This window comes from Condylura cristata, unplaced genomic scaffold (assembly GCF_000260355.1).
Source record: "Condylura cristata isolate star-nosed mole 26May11 unplaced genomic scaffold, ConCri1.0 scaffold00019, whole genome shotgun sequence".
Taxonomy (NCBI): Eukaryota; Metazoa; Chordata; class Mammalia; order Eulipotyphla; family Talpidae; genus Condylura; species Condylura cristata.
This window is the reverse complement of record NW_004567120.1, coordinates 34,841,272-34,857,205: the sequence shown is the minus strand read 5'-3', so window position 1 is coordinate 34,857,205 and position 15,934 is coordinate 34,841,272. Positions and strand designations below refer to the sequence as shown.

The 15,934-nt window shown below is 45.3% G+C and overlaps 1 protein-coding gene across 6 annotated transcripts in view; it reads left to right on the top strand.

Moving 5' to 3' along the window:
• Positions 1–15,934, top strand: part of FGF13 (fibroblast growth factor 13) — a 411,595-nt gene that overhangs the window by 301,371 nt on the left and 94,290 nt on the right. Inside the window, exon 1 of one of the 6 annotated variants that reach the window (XM_004685850.2) lies at positions 7,070–7,207. The exons of the other annotated variants lie outside the window; for them this stretch is intronic. Within the exon in view, the coding sequence (XP_004685907.1) occupies positions 7,180–7,207 (28 nt within the window). The 5' untranslated portion in view covers positions 7,070–7,179. Of the gene's footprint in view, positions 1–7,069; positions 7,208–15,934 lie in introns of those variants that run through there. 6 annotated transcript variants of the gene reach the window in all.

The window sequence follows — 15,934 nt, the reverse complement described above, 5'->3', positions numbered from 1 at the left end:
ATCCAATAGCCTTTGCGTGTGGGCCAGGCCTGCTCGCCGGGGCCCACTGGCACGCTCGTTTGTAGGCTCCAGGCTTTCCAGGGAGAATTGGCATGTGTGCAGATCCGGCCCTCTGGCTGGCGCTGAAGTCTACGCTCGCCCTGGTTAGTAGGAGGGAGACTAACTGCTGAAATCACCAGATACCTTTCAAACAAATCTTCCTTCCCACTCAAGGGAGTGTAGGTGCCCTCAGGAAGTACTTGTGTCCCAGCCATCATTAGGGAAAACTAATTTGCCTGCTCACATGGAACAAGAGAGTGGAAGGTGGCGTAAGCTAAGCTTTGTCAGCTGCTTGCTGAGTGCCAGGCACGGTAGCGAGTGCTTTCTACATCCCTCAGTTGGATTCTCATAACCATCCCCCAAGATGGCTGCACATATTGTGCCCATTTTGCAGAGGAGGAAAGTGAGGCGCAGAGAGAAGAGGAGAGAGGCCCACGGAAGCACGGTTTGCAGTGAGCAGCAGTGCAGGGTGTCAAGTCCGTGCCACGCCCACACCTGCTCAGGGCCAAGGGGCCACGCATAACTGCCCTGTCACTTCCCTGTGACTCTGCGAATGGGGCGCGTAGCGTTGGCCAAGTGAATGAGTAGCTTAACGACTGCTCAGGGTGCCTTCTGTCTGCCGCCTTCTGCAGCTGGAGCCAGTTCTGGTAGAACTAGATCTTTATGGGACCCAAGGTTTGGTAAGACCCAGCTGCAGTTTCCAACATCCCGGAAAGGTGCTCAGTCACATCTCGTCAGCTCACGCATGCCACCTAACTGCCCTCCTGCCTCCACTTTGCAAGCTGCGGGCCATTACCTGCCGGAAAGCAGCTTCAACCTGTTCTGGTGTACAACCCCATCCATCACCCTTGCGATGCAATCCGGCCTTCTTGAATCGACTCTGCTTCGTCACTTTACACCTCCAGTATCCACTTCCCTGTCCCCATTCTCCTCTCTTACCTGCAGCCAGAGCACATAGCTGCTTCCTGTGGCCCCTGACTTCAGGCTGGGTCACGCCTGCAAGTCTTTGCTCTATCTTTTCTGACTGGAATATCTTACCCTCTCCTGCAACCATCTGCCACAGGAATGCTCAACTTTAAACATTCTCTCAACTCTCACCTACATGATGAAGCCATTCCGGTTCCCAGTCACCTTTGAAATCTTCCCAGACCTAGTGCAGCCTCCCAGCCTCACACTTTTGAATATGGTCTTCCATGGGTATTGCTCAGCTCTAGAAAGTTCCTACATATGGGGGCCTGGGCTCATTATTCCTGCATCTCAAGCACCCAGAACAGGCCTAGCACATAAAGGTTACCAGAAAATATTTGCCAACTAAAAGAATGAAAAAGGAAGCTTCCCTAAAATAGACAAATGTTTTACAGTAATTTTGAAATCAGCCAAACGAATCTTCTGAATAAATGAACAAAGAGATTATAATTAGATTTTTTTTGCTCCTACGGTTATGATATGTAAATCTAGAAAAATCTAAATATTTAATTTCTCCCTTCGTAAAACACTTTCTTGGAAAATAAAAATTGCTCCGGGTGGGATGGTTAGCAAGCGTCTGAAATGCGCTAAAAAAATTCTCCACCAGGGGGTGCTATACACATAAAGAGAAACCCTTCGCCATTAAATTTTCTTCCTCAGAAACTGCAGAAACCAAATAACTTTTCTATTTTCACTGCATTGCGTATAATTTTGCAAGAAATGAATAACTCCTCCCTCATGCTTGAAGACAGTGTATGCCTGAAGTCAGGCTTCCCGCTAAGATGACGCCCGTGTGTGCGCGCAAGCCTCTGCTCTTGCACACTCCTGGCACCTTCGCAGGATCCAGGCATCTCGTGAAAGATGTAGGATATGTGATACAGCTGGGATTTGTTCATGGACAAGTGTGGGTGTTATTTGCTATGATGTCAGAAACAGAATCGAACAGAACAAAAGCAGGCGCTGTGTTGCTTTTCCCCCTGACATAGAAAAGATTGTTTCAGAAAAAGCTCCTTCACCATCAGAGACAGGATCTCGGTGAGTGCTGGGTTCCAAGAGCACCAGGCTCCTTATTCCCAGCTGTGCGCTCAAGTTTGATGTGATTCTCAGGAGGCTGGGGGTGGGGCGAGTCATGCCCAACATAGGCAACATTTGGGAAGTTGGGGTTTGTATCAATGACTTAGGCAAAGCAAATTTCATTTATTTATTTATTTTGAAGCTTGAACAACAGGATTTATTTTCTGGCTGGTCCAGGCACTGTGAGTCCATGCACAAAATGGTGGTAGTACTGACCTCATCTGTGCCCTCTCTCCTTGGTCACAGACAAGTCCTTTACGCTGGCTCAGATGGCCTTTCCTCTGTGTGGACTTCCCTGGACTGGCTTCCTCTTCTTATAAAGCAGGCCTAATAGGTTAAGGTCTGTTCTCATGACTCTGTTTAACCTTGATTACTTCTCAAAAGACTCGCTCTCCAATACAGTCACGTAGGAGGCAAGGGCTTCACCGTTAGTCTGGAGAAGACACAACTCCATCATCACCATGCGTGACCAGTACAAGGCTTCATGATACAATATCACAGGGTGAAAAAGGGAGTCAATGGAAAAGATGATCTTATTTACCACTGCTTAGAAATAACAACTTTGTTGAATTAGAACCTATATCTTAAGGAAAGCCAAAAGCAAAAAATTTTTTTTTTGACATCAAAGCTCCATGTCCTGCCTTCAAGAGCTTCACCTCTTATTCTGAGTTTCCTCATCAGAAAGAATAAGACAAAACAAAGAAACTTACAGGCTTGACAGGATACTCTCCTGGAATGAACTGGGCACCCAGTACGCTTTGTGTGTTCCATAGACTTCATTTTTCAGAGGAGTTTGAGGTTCACGGCAAAATTGAGGGGGTAGCATTGGGATGTCCCACTTAACCCCATAAACCACCTCCCCCACTAGCAACATCACCCACCAGACTGGGACATCGGTTACAACTGATGAACTGCATCCACACCTGGCCATCACGCCAGCCAATAGTTGACATTAGGGTGTCGGACATCTTGGGACTCTGAACAAATCTGTAGCAGTGTTTCCCATCATTCTGGTTATGTGGAGTATTTTTACAACCTTCAACATTCTAAGTGTTCTGCCCGTTCAATTCCCTATTCCCCGCACTCTGGCAACCACTTTACTGTCTCTGAAGTTTGCTTTTTCCAGTGTCCTAGCAGGAATCATGGTCTTCACCTCTGTGGCTTGTATTCTTTCACCTTGCCTCTCCGTCTATTCGTGGTTAGCCGTGAAGAGTATTCCCTTGTCTGGATGCACCACAGGTCATTGTTCATTCACCTACTGAAGGACATCTTGGTGGCTTCCAAGCTTTGGCAGTGATGACTAACCCTGCTAGAAACATCTGCTTGTAGGTTTTGATGGGCCTAACAGTTCCACTCATTGGTACTTTTGATGAAAAATAGATGTCTTTACTCCCATCCAGCCCTCCTTCCCATCAGCCCTTTCCAAAGTAAGGGGCCGGTGTAGCCAAGATGCCCAGTGTGCAGCTGAATGCTCTTATTAATTAGCCAAGAGGCTGCAAGTAAACAATGTACTACAAATCTGTTTACATTTTCTGCTGCAGACATTTTTAAACAATTTAAACTGCCCAGGGTCTTGGAGACAGTGCTTTGCATTTTAATGGGAAATGATTAAATATCAGGCATTATTGCTTCTGATGTGTCTGGGCTCTGAGAGGAGGCTGGGTATTGATTGGGGCCTCCAGGAAAGCAGGAAGCTGACTCGGGCTGCTTGACCACAATGCAATGAAAGCTTGAAGATCTGCAAGTTCTTGGGCTGGAATTTAAAGGCCACTCGCCAGAGAGCTAACTAGATTTGTCACATTCTGTTTAGTTGGATTCTGCCTGTAGGGGAAGATGATAGATCTTGACTTCAGAGGGGCAGTGTGGGTTCACGGGGCGCGCAGTGCCAGAGAGCGCGAGAGAGCAAGAGTGCGGTTGAGTGGCACAGCACTGAGCCCTGACCCGGGTATTGATTCTCTCTGGATTCAAATCTCAGTGTAAAGGAAACGGAGTCCATTGGTGCAGCCCCTGCCTCAGTCGATGAATGCAAAGCTTGGAATATGTGTGTGTCCCGATGGCGGCAGCCACACATGCTCTGGCTTCTGGCTCCTTCACTGTTCTGGATGAACCTTCTGTGCCGAGTGCATTGTGTGTTAGTTGCTGCTCGGGTCACAGGAGGGCCTTGCCCTGCAGCCCTTTCAAGACCAGCAAATGCCGCACCTTGGAAGCAGCTGGACGCAATCACAGGAGCGGGCCTGGCGACAGAAGTTAGTGCTGAGTGGGTGAAGGGCAGGAGCAGACCGTGGCCAACTGGAACAGGGTGAGAGGCCATCTGAAGAGTCTTCTGAGCAGTTGTCCTTGGGAGAGTGACAGGCACACAAGGGAAGATGGCACCCCACTATGTTGACAGGCCTGCCCTGGCCTGGTATGGTGGGTCGGGGTACCCCAAGACAGTCAACTGGAGTAGCAGAAACCTGCACCTGCTTGCTACTTGAAAAAGAGGGGAGAGATTTGAACCCTGAAGCTTAGACTCTGAAGTCTGTGCAGCAGCACAAAGACCCTGAGACATGTCACTCCCTAAGGCTCAGTAGAAGGGGCCCACCACCTCTCTGGCCTTCCATCCTTTGTCCGACTACCCCCCACTAGGCCAACCTGGAGAATAAGGCAGTTCTTCCCCCCCCCCCCCCCGCACACCTCACCCCCCAGCCATGAAACTTTGTGAGAGTTGTCATTTATTTACAAATTTGGGTACATTAGTTGAATCAATCTGTTTCCTCCGAAACATCTGACCAAGATCAGCTGCTTGGGGGACTAAAAAGGGAGATGAAGGCAAGAGAAGATAAAGGCAAGGTGCATAGGGGTGGTCAGGCCTGATGTGGTGCCGTGGGTAGTGGCGCTGCAGCAGTGAATGAGAGGCACACAGGCTGGGCTGCTGGGGTCCCTTCGGGGAAAGGGGAGGGGTTCCACCTCCATCTCCTCTGACTGTGTGGCTCCTTGGCAGCCTATTTCAGTGCAGGCCACATGTCAGAGATTGAGTTGCTGTCTTCCCCGGGGGCCCCAGTTCCCTTCAACACTGACCAGGAGCGTCCCCGCTGGACCCTAAAAAGCAGTGGCCCCTCTAAACCAAGGACCCGTCTCTGTCAGGCCTGATCAGACCACTCCTACAGAGATGACTTAATTTTGTCCCTGGGGAAATGCCTTTTTTTAAAGAGCTCTTACATTGGCCAAGAGAGACAGCCTCCATATTAGGGTTTTCTATTTTTGTTTGAAGGCAGTTGGCATCTCTCCTGCGCAGAGTTCACTGAAGCCTAAATTCTTCCATTAGTCACTTTGGTTTGCAAACAGGGGTCTGAGCATATGCAACGGTGTGCCCAGTGGCTGAGCGCTAGCTTGGCTTCCCAACCACAGGGCCAGGGGAAGACCCCCGAGCCACCCGAAAGCTGTCCCCCTGGACATGTTAACGCGTGGTTTTGGAAGAGCCTAAATAGGCTGTGTTATTTGCAGGCCCGGTGTAAAGCAAAAGGTTTCAAACATTGCTTTCCTTGCTTTCAAAATTGCTAACCGTTTAAAAACGGTGACCGCAGTACAGGCAGCTTCTCCGAGCAGGGCCCCGGGTGTCCGCATGGCATAGACACACATCCAGGAAGCCAGGCCTGCTGCGGACCAATGCTTTGGCTCCTTTGGTTAATGAGAGCTCCTGATGGGCAGGTCCCTGGGCTGTAGGCAGCTGTTGGGGGCTGGGGGTGCTTGCGTTCAGGGCAGAATAAATTTCCTCCATCCTCTGCCTATGCTGAAATCCTGCCCTGCCAGCTAAACCAGTTTTACTTGAGGTGGATCCCTCAGGGAGGGGCTGAAGTTTGCAGCTGTTGTCTGTTACACTCTTAGTGTTGGAAGGAAAAGTGGAGGGAGAAAGCAGAAGGCGATTTTGATTACGCAGAGAAGCTTAAGGGGGAAAAATTATGTAAGTTTATGGAATACTTTTGGATATACATAATCTTCCTTTCCTTATAACATGGAGGATGGGCAGTGGGGTACAATAAATATAGCTCCTTGTGGGTGTCAGTAATTCTTCAATATTCATTGATAGTGACGATATCCAGACCTTGAGACAGATTTTCCCTTCTCTCTGACTCAAGGGAAGTTTTCCCAGAGCCACCCAGAAGGAGAATCCAATCTGTTCGATAGGAAAGACTCATTGGTTCCCGGAATAACTACATTTCCATTTCCATTTGAATTTTTAACCAAAATAGTGGGTCTTCCATGAGGCAAAAATAAAAAGGATGGCAATTTGGTTTGGGGTTTCACTTTTCCTTAAAATTTGGATTCCTATATTAACACTGTTGAGTGCTTCAGAGTGTGTACGGTAAATGCTGAAATAGTCTGTGTTTCTTGCTTTTTGTTATAATTAGTTGAATGCATTGTCATAGGCTTTCACAAAAGCTATGCATAACAATTCTCTAAATTTTTAACAAAGGGCTTTGACAGGAAAATGCATTTTTTGGCAAGTAACTCAAAATTGAGGTACAATTTCAACACTTGAAAAGTATTTGTTGCCGAAGATTAAGCGACTGTAATTCTTATAAATGTCTGTTTTGTTTGTAGCATCATCTATTCATCAATAATTCAATTTCAAAATAAAAGATACATTTTCTACATCCCCAAAGCTATTGGGGAACCTTTCAGACTGCAAGTTTCCTGACCCTGAGAGAAGCATCTGCCTGAGAAGGCAGCTCACTCCAAAAACTCTGCTAATGTGCTGAGGCATCCTGTTACAGACCATTTTTCGTAATTCTAGAAGGCAAAATAAAATTTTATGCTTGGAAATAATAAGTTTAAGCAAATAGTATGGGCACAGCTTATATCTGAGTCCAAGCAATGGTCTGATGTCTGCCAGAACAATACTGCTACATGATGAATCATTAATGATCTGGGAGAGCCATAATGGTCTGTCACTAATGCCCGTTAATGATCTCTCTATACCGCGAGTATGGGCTTGATGTTTCTGGCCAGTACCTTGGAGAATACTTTAGATATGCCTTAAACTTTCTCTGATCTTCTCTCTCTGTGTCTGCCCCAAATGTAGACAGCAATTGTCTGGGTAGGACCAGCTTATAAAGAAGCATGGCTTTGTTAAGGAAGTCGTATTCAGGTAAGATTTATTTAAGCAATCTTTTTGAAGCTTATCCTGCCATTAATGCCTTTGTAGACATGAACAGAATTATACCGGAGAGCCGGAGGTCTTTTCTTGGCAGATGGGACACGGACTCTTGAGATCCCCTGTCCTCTAGGACGTTTGCTTGGTGAGCTAGACTCTTTGGGAAATGTCTCCTTTGTTTGCTTTCTAAGAGATACTTTAGATATTCGTTGTTATCGGAGAGGGAATGTGTGTGTCTGTCTTTGAAAGTCCTCTTGGATTGAGAAAACTGTGCTACCAGCCCACTCGAGAGGGGTTTCCTCCCTCCAGATTCGATTTACTCTCTGTACCCAGTACGTCGACTGTAAATGTTTCAAGGAAGAAAACAGAATAAATAATTGTACGGGTTTTTAAAATGTATTTTGCTTTTAGCTTAGCGAAAGGAAGAGAAGATGATGTAGAGCGGAGGACAGGTGGACACAATCACACATTAATTCTGAGAATCTGATTAGGTATATCTTCAGGGAAATCACAGAAGATAAGCAGTCCATAATGTTGGAGCGAAACTAGGAGACGCGCTGTCCCTCCATGCGGCAAAGGAGATGCCGCAGATAGCTAATGGAACCACCGCCCACGAGCCTCTGGCAGACCGAGCAAAACAAGAGAAGGAAGGTTGCCGGAGTGGCCGATTTCAAGCCTCTGGAAATAGCAAGACAGGCATTCTTTTGGAGGGTACACATCACTCTGCGGGCTCGTTTTTGGATGAGAAAATTTAACACACAACTATATGGCCTCTTTGTCTCGGGATACTTTTGGTCAGTTTCGTGTTATTGGAACGAAGTAGCCTCATCGAGCACTTTCCTGGAAACTCTGCACTTCATCATTGAGCTTGAGAGGATCCCAGAGAAGGCTCAGCCTTCTACATGTTTTGTTTTGCTAAACATTTTATCCAAATGAGCGATGTTGCTCTTTGCAGTTTATGTTTCTTCAAAATCCTTCCCCCTGGCCTGAAACTGCTGAGTAGCATGTGTTTAATCGTGGAATTAACTGGGATTAATAGGCTTTCCCTTCTGAGTGCTTCACAGGATCCTGAACTGCATCCAGTGACCCTGGAGCATCCCAAATGAGGTCCAGATTGATCTGTCATGTTGCCTGGGCACTGTTTATTTGGCTATTTTCAATTGCTCTTGCCATGAAAAGAAGAGAAGCTTGTTTGAACAGTTGGCAGTGAGGGCAATGATCAGTGATAGTAATCAGAAACGAATTTCTGAGATCGGTTCAGCTTTCATTTTTGATGATTCTCACCATGCATGCCCACCCAAATCTAGCCTGACAGAGGGGGGACAGCTTACAGTCATCTCTGAAGGAGGAAGGTACAGGTGCCCTGCCACATACCTCAGGATGAGGGGACATGTGGCAGAGGCGCTTCACACTCCTCACTGTGCTTGGGAATTGTTTGTGTGCCGTGCTACATTAATTCTTTGCTGAGTAAGGCCTGCGACACAGGTACGTCTCCCCAATCTGTTATCTCAGTGACATGCGTGTGTATTAATTGGACATGGCGTGTGTGTTAACAGCTCAGCCATCTCAGCTCTTGGTAAGATTCAAGCGCCAAGCAACTTTATACGCACAAAAGACTTGAGGTTGAGTGATGGAACGGTATAAATCGGCATGTCTGTGTTAAATAGATGTGTGTTCATGGCAAACGGAGCCCCTTTGCGCAAGGGAATGCCAACTCTGGAGCAGATTGGCAGTGGCCAGGGATGCTGCAATTTCCCTTTGAAAGCCATGTTTCCAGTACCTGATGGGATCTAGGCTTAGATCTGCATGCGTGGCAGTGTAGCCCAAATGAGAGAAAGGATTATACAACCAAAGAACGGCCAGTCTCAGGAGAGGTCAGATAGTTAATCTCTTTGCACTTAGGAAAACACTTTGTCCTTTATATACAGATGAGACTGTGGCCATTGCACCCACAGGCTCTCCAAGGAGCTGTTTCCACCACTCTCGAGGCAAGAGCCTTCACCCTCCAGTTAAATCTGCTGCCTCTCATTTGATCCTCAGGGAAGCTCAGAACAGACAGTAGCTGCCCTCTCCACATAACTCTTCAAAGCCTGGCAGCCCTTGGGATGAGCACATCTAAGTTAAGGGATCGGGGGTTCTGTAGCCTAGTCGTTCAGCCGGGTCACTGACCAGTCCTGTTCCGTCACACCCATTTCCTGCTCTGAGTGTTTTGTCCTTGTTTCTTCAGCTTCTATGTGACTTCTTCGCTTTTCAAGCTTCCTTCATTGTTTCCAGTTTCCGGCTGGGTGTGGGCCTTCTCTTAACTGGTCAGAGCCTGCACTTGCCTTATAATCACATATCATATTGATATAGAGTTTCCAGGGTTTAGGACACACAGACAGGTTTCCTTCTCTTCGGGAACTGGAGAAAACATTGTAGTCATTGTTTTCTTATCCATAGGCACTTATGATAAGCTCTCAACTGTTGTTTATCCCTCATCTCTTAGTCCACGTTCTCAGGGGACGCAGTGTGTACATTCCATAGATCCTGATTCCAAGCTTTGAGGCCGCAATCATCTGGGCTATACCTCCTAGATCCTGCTACTATGCAGTTCTGACTGCCTGCCGCTGGCCTGGTGCTTAGGGGGTACTCAGTGTGCGTCAGGGGAATGAATATATCCCCGATGACTGCGTGGAAATGTGCAAAAATATTTCAATATGTTTACTTTCGACAAATGATTAAACCAAGCTGATCTTCTCGAAATAGCCAGAAAGGCTATCTTTAATGTATGTCTTTAGAACATATAATGGGCCTTTTGCCATTTGCTTTTGAAACTGGAGGCTGTGGAGCTGTGAATACTAGTGAGGGTGAAAAGGTATGGGGTGTTGGACAGTTCATCCCAGCAGCCAAACTCTTGTGAAGGAAGGAGAAAATGCACAGGTGGCAAGTGGCTCTTGGGCAGAGAAGGTTCTATAAGCTCCCCAAAGAAGGTTCTGTACCAGTCCCATGGAATGAAAGATCAGTGTGCTCTAAATGTCCTTTGCATACCAGTGTGTAACTGGGCATGGCTCAAAGGCTTAAATGGCTCTTCATCGGCGCGAGTGTGTCTTCTTGCTATATACACTCAAGCTGTTTCCAGAAAATTACATGTAAATGAAGTCCCATTTAAAACCCACATGGAGTCTATAGTCGGGAGTCTTTTTGTGAATGTTTTTATAAAATGCAGTTTTCTCTTATAGTAAATGCATTGAGAGGATTCCTCTATAATCTGTCCATAGGAAAGTCTGGATTTTTTTTTTTTCTGTTCCAGGGTGAAAACATGCTATATATACTCTGTTCTGAAAGAATTCTTTGACCCGAGTTTGCTAAAGTGTGTTTTAATATCATAGTGACACATTTGTGAGAATGTTGAAAACGGTTCCATTTAGATCTGCTTGCTGTGTTTTGCAAATTTCTGAATAGCTTATTAGTGTCTCAGTCTGACTCAAAAGAGTAAAAACATCCATCTATTCTGATACACTTGCTATCATTCTGCACACGACATCTTTTAAAGTATCCTTCAGTTTCACGACACACTGATCCGCCTATCAACCTCTACCTGTAATAAGTAGTGGGAGCTTTACAGAGGATAAACCTCGAAATGTAGCACCCCCCCAGCTTGTTATGATAATTCCCTCTGTGGTTTTGTAATTTATCTAGCAACACCCATCTCTCAGTTTATATGAAAACAAACAAACAAACACGAAACGATTCAGATTTTCCACGTGTATTAGATCGATGAGTCCTTCCCAACAACCACACCGATGGCTGAAAGACAGTCACGATTGCGTGACTTCTGGACTAGATTAGGGAAGGGGAGCGAAGGGAATTCAGTTTGCAATTGTTGAGCTGTACTCCATCAGCAGTCATTTCCTTCTTCACATTGCACATTTTGAGGTAAAGTAAGTTTATAACATTGTTTTTGCTTTGGTGGCTATAGATTTAAACCCTACAGATGTATGTTTACACACTCTGCCAGCTACCTGTGCACCAGCAACCCTTAGCATGTTCTACTGGCTGCTCCTCTCTCCCACCCTCCCCTCTCATGGTCTCCCACCCTGCCTCATTGTATTACTTTTTTTAAAAAAAAAGATTTATTTATTCATACAGAACTGGGGTACAGGCCAGAGATGCGGAGGGTGAGAGGATTCACCAGAGACAGAGTGGGGTGCAGAACAGGCAGATCGACGAAGTTCACTGCTGAGGGAGCAGCGGGTGGGTCAGGAGAGGTCTGCCACGCCATGTGGTCACCTCTGGGGCAGGCGGGGATCGAACTCATGCGAAAGTGGTTTCAGCTTCTTAGTGCTGTGCTTTAACCCGCTGCGCCACCAGGGAGGGCCTCATTGTCTTACTTTTTAATAAAGATTTATTTTTTAATTTTGTTCTGCATACACGAGCTGGAGTGTGGGCCAGAGGTGAGGGGGTGAGAGGAGTCACCAGAGGCAGAGTGGGGAGCAGAACAGGCAGATCTACTGAAAAACACTACTGAGGGGAGCAGTGAGGAGACAGCAGTGATGAGACAGCAGTGTGGAGACAGGAGAGGTCTGACGCGTCATGTGGGTCAACTCCCTGGCCGGGGATCAAACTCAGCCTACAGTAGCTGGCAATTGCTTGATAGAACTGAGACTTAAACTCTGTGCCTGGGGAGAGGGGCGTCATTGCCTCACTTTCACAGTCAGATGTTAAGAATTTGGCTTTGATTGCCCCTATGATTCTCTGTATTCTGTATATAAGTGAAACCATCTGGTGTTTGTCTTTCTCTTGACTTACTTCACTCAGCATTACCCTTCCAGTTCCATCCATGTTGCAAATGGCAAAAGTTAATCCTTTTTATAGCTGAGAAGCATTCCATTGTGTAGATGTACCAGATTTTTCTGGTTCAGTCCCCTGTCCGTGGGCACTTACGCTGTCTTCATAATTGGACTACTGTAAATAGGGCTTCAGTGGACCTAGGAGTACGTATATATCTCTTCAAATTAGGGTTGTTTTTTGTTTGTTTGTTTGTTTGTTTGTTTGTTTGTTTTTTGTATTCTCCCAGTAGATACCTCCTACTGGCCCCACTCAGAATGCCAGCCAGCTAAGGGCAGGGGCTGGTTGACTTTATTCTGTAAGGAAAGTCCACCACAATCTGCCTCAAAATACCCTTTCAGGTCTATCTGCTTCCTCTCCTGAAAGCATTGCTCTGGACAATCCCGTCATCTGCATCGCATCCAAAGGTATTTGTCCAGTTCCTCAATGTGTGCCCCACACGGTGCCCTGTCTGGGAGGTGCCCCCCTGTGGGAAGTGCCAAGATGAAAGTTCACAGCCCGGTCTCAGGAAGCGCAGTCGGGTAGCCCAGCTAGCTGGCACCAGAGCTACTGTGATGAGTGCTTGTCATGGAACCCCAAAAGGCCCCAAGGGTGTGAGACTAGGACAGATGCCTTCTGCTGGCTGGGTTTGCGGCGTGTCATTTAACCAGGCACTTAAATGAGTGAGACTTTGGTTCATGCCCTATATGATGCCTTCCCCAGCCAAATACACTTTCCTCACCCTTTCAGTTCTCATCCAACTTCCTGGCTAACCCCATCCTGTGCCACTCACTCTCCGTGCCCTTCTGCTGTTTTCAACTGCGTGCTTCCTTTCACCAGTGGGTGATGTATTCCGGGAGATGCCGTCCCTAATCTCTGAGAGACTGGCATAAGACTGCTTAGAACAGGACAGTGGGTTGGGCCTCAGGGTATTCATTTTAGCAGGCACCCCATAGATTCTGCTACGGGAAGCCCACACAGACCTTAGAGGAATCTTCCCAGATACTTTCTTCCCCACACATTAGTCGCTTCTCAGTCTTCATTGTCGATGTTTTCTCACCAGCTTGCCATAAAGTGCTTGCTACATAGGTGTGATTTACACGTGGTGAAGGCCTCTTCCCCGGACAGTCTGGCCAGTTTTGAAAAAAGCACATATGTATGTGGTCGCCATCAAGAGGCTCTCATCACCCTGGAAAGTCTCCTCATGCCCTGTCAGAGTCCACTCCCCTCTGCCACCAACAGCAACCACTGACATCCTGAGTTAGTTTTCTCTGTTTTAGAACTCCATATACTTCTTTCCTCCCAAATAATGTTTTGAATTTTTTCCACATGTCTGCGTAAAAGTAAGTCATTACTTTTTATTGCCAAGTGGTATTCCTCTACCTGAGTGTCAGTTGTGTGGCCTGTTCTCACATTGAGGGATACATGAACTGTTCACGTTTCAGCTACAGCGAGTAAAGCACTGGAAAGAATTTTTACAAATCTTTTGGTGAACATACATTTAAATTTTTGCTGTACAATTAGTGAAATTTCTGGGTTATGAGGTTAATATAAAATTTTTTAAGATGTATTTATTTTATGCATAGAGAACTAGGATACAGGCCAGAAGTTCATGGGTGGTGAAAGGATTCACCAGAGACAGAGTGGGGAGCAGAAGAGGCAGATCCACAAAGTACACTGCTGAGGGGAGCAGCGGGCGGGTCAGGAGAGGTGTACTGCACCATCTATGGCTCTCTTGCATTGCTATGCTTTAACTCATTGCACCACCAGGGAGTGCCTAATATAAGTTTAACTTGTAAGTTACTGTGAAACAATTTCCCATTATTTTATACTACCTTCATTGAAAATTCTGGTTATTCCACATAATCAACATTTAGGGTTGTCAGTGATGTTCATTCTGCCTTTTTTTTTTTTTTTAATGATGTACCATTATTCTACATCCTTGGTTTTTTGTTTGTTTGTTTTCACAATATAGGGTTTCTCCCCTCAGGTGTGGTCACCCTAACTGTCCCCACACCAGGGCACCACAATCCTCCTCCTCCCATGTTTTCTCCTTTTCCCTTCTGTCTCCCCCAACCCCTGCCCTCCCAGATGCCTCAGATCTAAGGTCATCATTCAAGGCTGGGTTATAAAGTTTGTCTGACCCTTTGTTTGGTTTCTCTACATTTCACATATAAGAGAAACCACTTAGGATAATCTCCTTGCAACTCATTTAAGATAGATTATACCTTCCAGTTCCATCCATGTTACCACAAATAGAATCTTTTTATTTTTTGTTCTATTATTGTGTAATATTCAAGTGTGTGTGTGTGCGCGTGTGTGTTTTATGTATGTATGTGTATACACACACACATAGCACATCTTCTTGATCCACTCACCTGTTCTGGGGCATTTGGGGTGTTTCCACACCTTGGTTAGTGTAACTAGTGCCGCTGTAATCTTAGGCATTTTGGTTTGAATTTGCATATTCTGGTGAGCAATAATTTTGAGTTCTTTCTCACGTGCTCAGTGGTCTTCTGTATATCTTTTCTGAAGCGGCTGTTCAGGAGTTGTCTGGAAGGGTATTTTGTCTTGCTGAGTTGTTCACAACAATCTCTCATTACTCTTTGCGAAATCTGTAGCATATCTAGTAATGTTCTCATTTCCATTTATTATATTAAAATGGTTTGTGTTTTTCCTGTTTTCCTTGATCTTTATTGCTAGCTGTTTAAGACTTTATTAATATTTTCCAACATTCAGCTTTTGGCTTTGGTGATTAATCTGTTTTATATGTCATTGATTTCCTTTCTCATTTTTTCCTCCTACTTATTTGATTTATTTTTCCCTAGTTTCTTAGCAGTGTAAAGTTTTAAAACTTTCTTCTTTTTTAAAAAAGATTTATTTATTTATGCATACAAGAGCTGGGGTGTACGCCAGAGGTGGGGGTGCTGGGCGGTGAGAGGACTCACCAGAGACAGTGTGGGGAGCAGAGCAGGAAGACTGAAATGCACTGCTTAGGGGATCGGTGGGCCAGACAAGAGAGGTCTGCTGCACCATGTGGGTCACCTCCCCTCCTGGGGATCAAACTCAATGGCTGAAGGTAGTGTCATAGAGTTGTGTCTTAACCCCTGCACCACGAGGTAGGCCAACAACCTTGTTCTTTTTGAGTAAACGCATTTACAGCTCTATGTTTCTCCAAAGGAAACTACTTTAGATTCATGTCATTTTTTAAATATGTTTTACTTTAGTTACTCAATTCAAAGCATTTTGAGCCTCCTTTTTGGGATTTTTTCTTTGCCCATATCGTATTTTTATGTATGATGTTTGATTTCCAAAAATTTTTTTGGGGGGGTGGTCAATTTCTGTTCTTGATAATGATTTAAAAGTTGATATGTTTGCAGTCAAATAACATTGTGTTTGAATTTGATCCTTAGAAATTTACTTAAACTCATTTTATAGTTGAACTTACAGTCTCTGTGGTAAATACTGATTGTGCCCTTGAGAAGACTTTTTCCTGCTGTTCGCTTGTCTAGTGTTCTACAAATTTATATCGGGTCAAATTGATTGATAGTGTTCTTCAATTCTATATTCTAATTTTTTGGTCCACATCGTCTATCAACTCCTACGAGATAAGGATTAAAACCACCAACCATGATTGTGGATTTCTCTGTATTTCCTTTCATTGCTCCCATCATTTTTACTTTCCTTATGGAGTGCCTTTGTTAGTAGATAAAAACACACGTAGGAACTTGTATTCTTGACAACTTGAGCATTTGTAATTAAGAATGTTTGTCTTTCCATTAGTGTTCTTCACCAGGCATCTTTCCTCACTGGATATTAGCATAGCTGCCATCCTTGTTAGTGTTTACAATATGTACATTTTCCCTTCTTTGACAGTCATCCTTCTGGGTTTTATTTTTAAAGTGTATTTTTGTA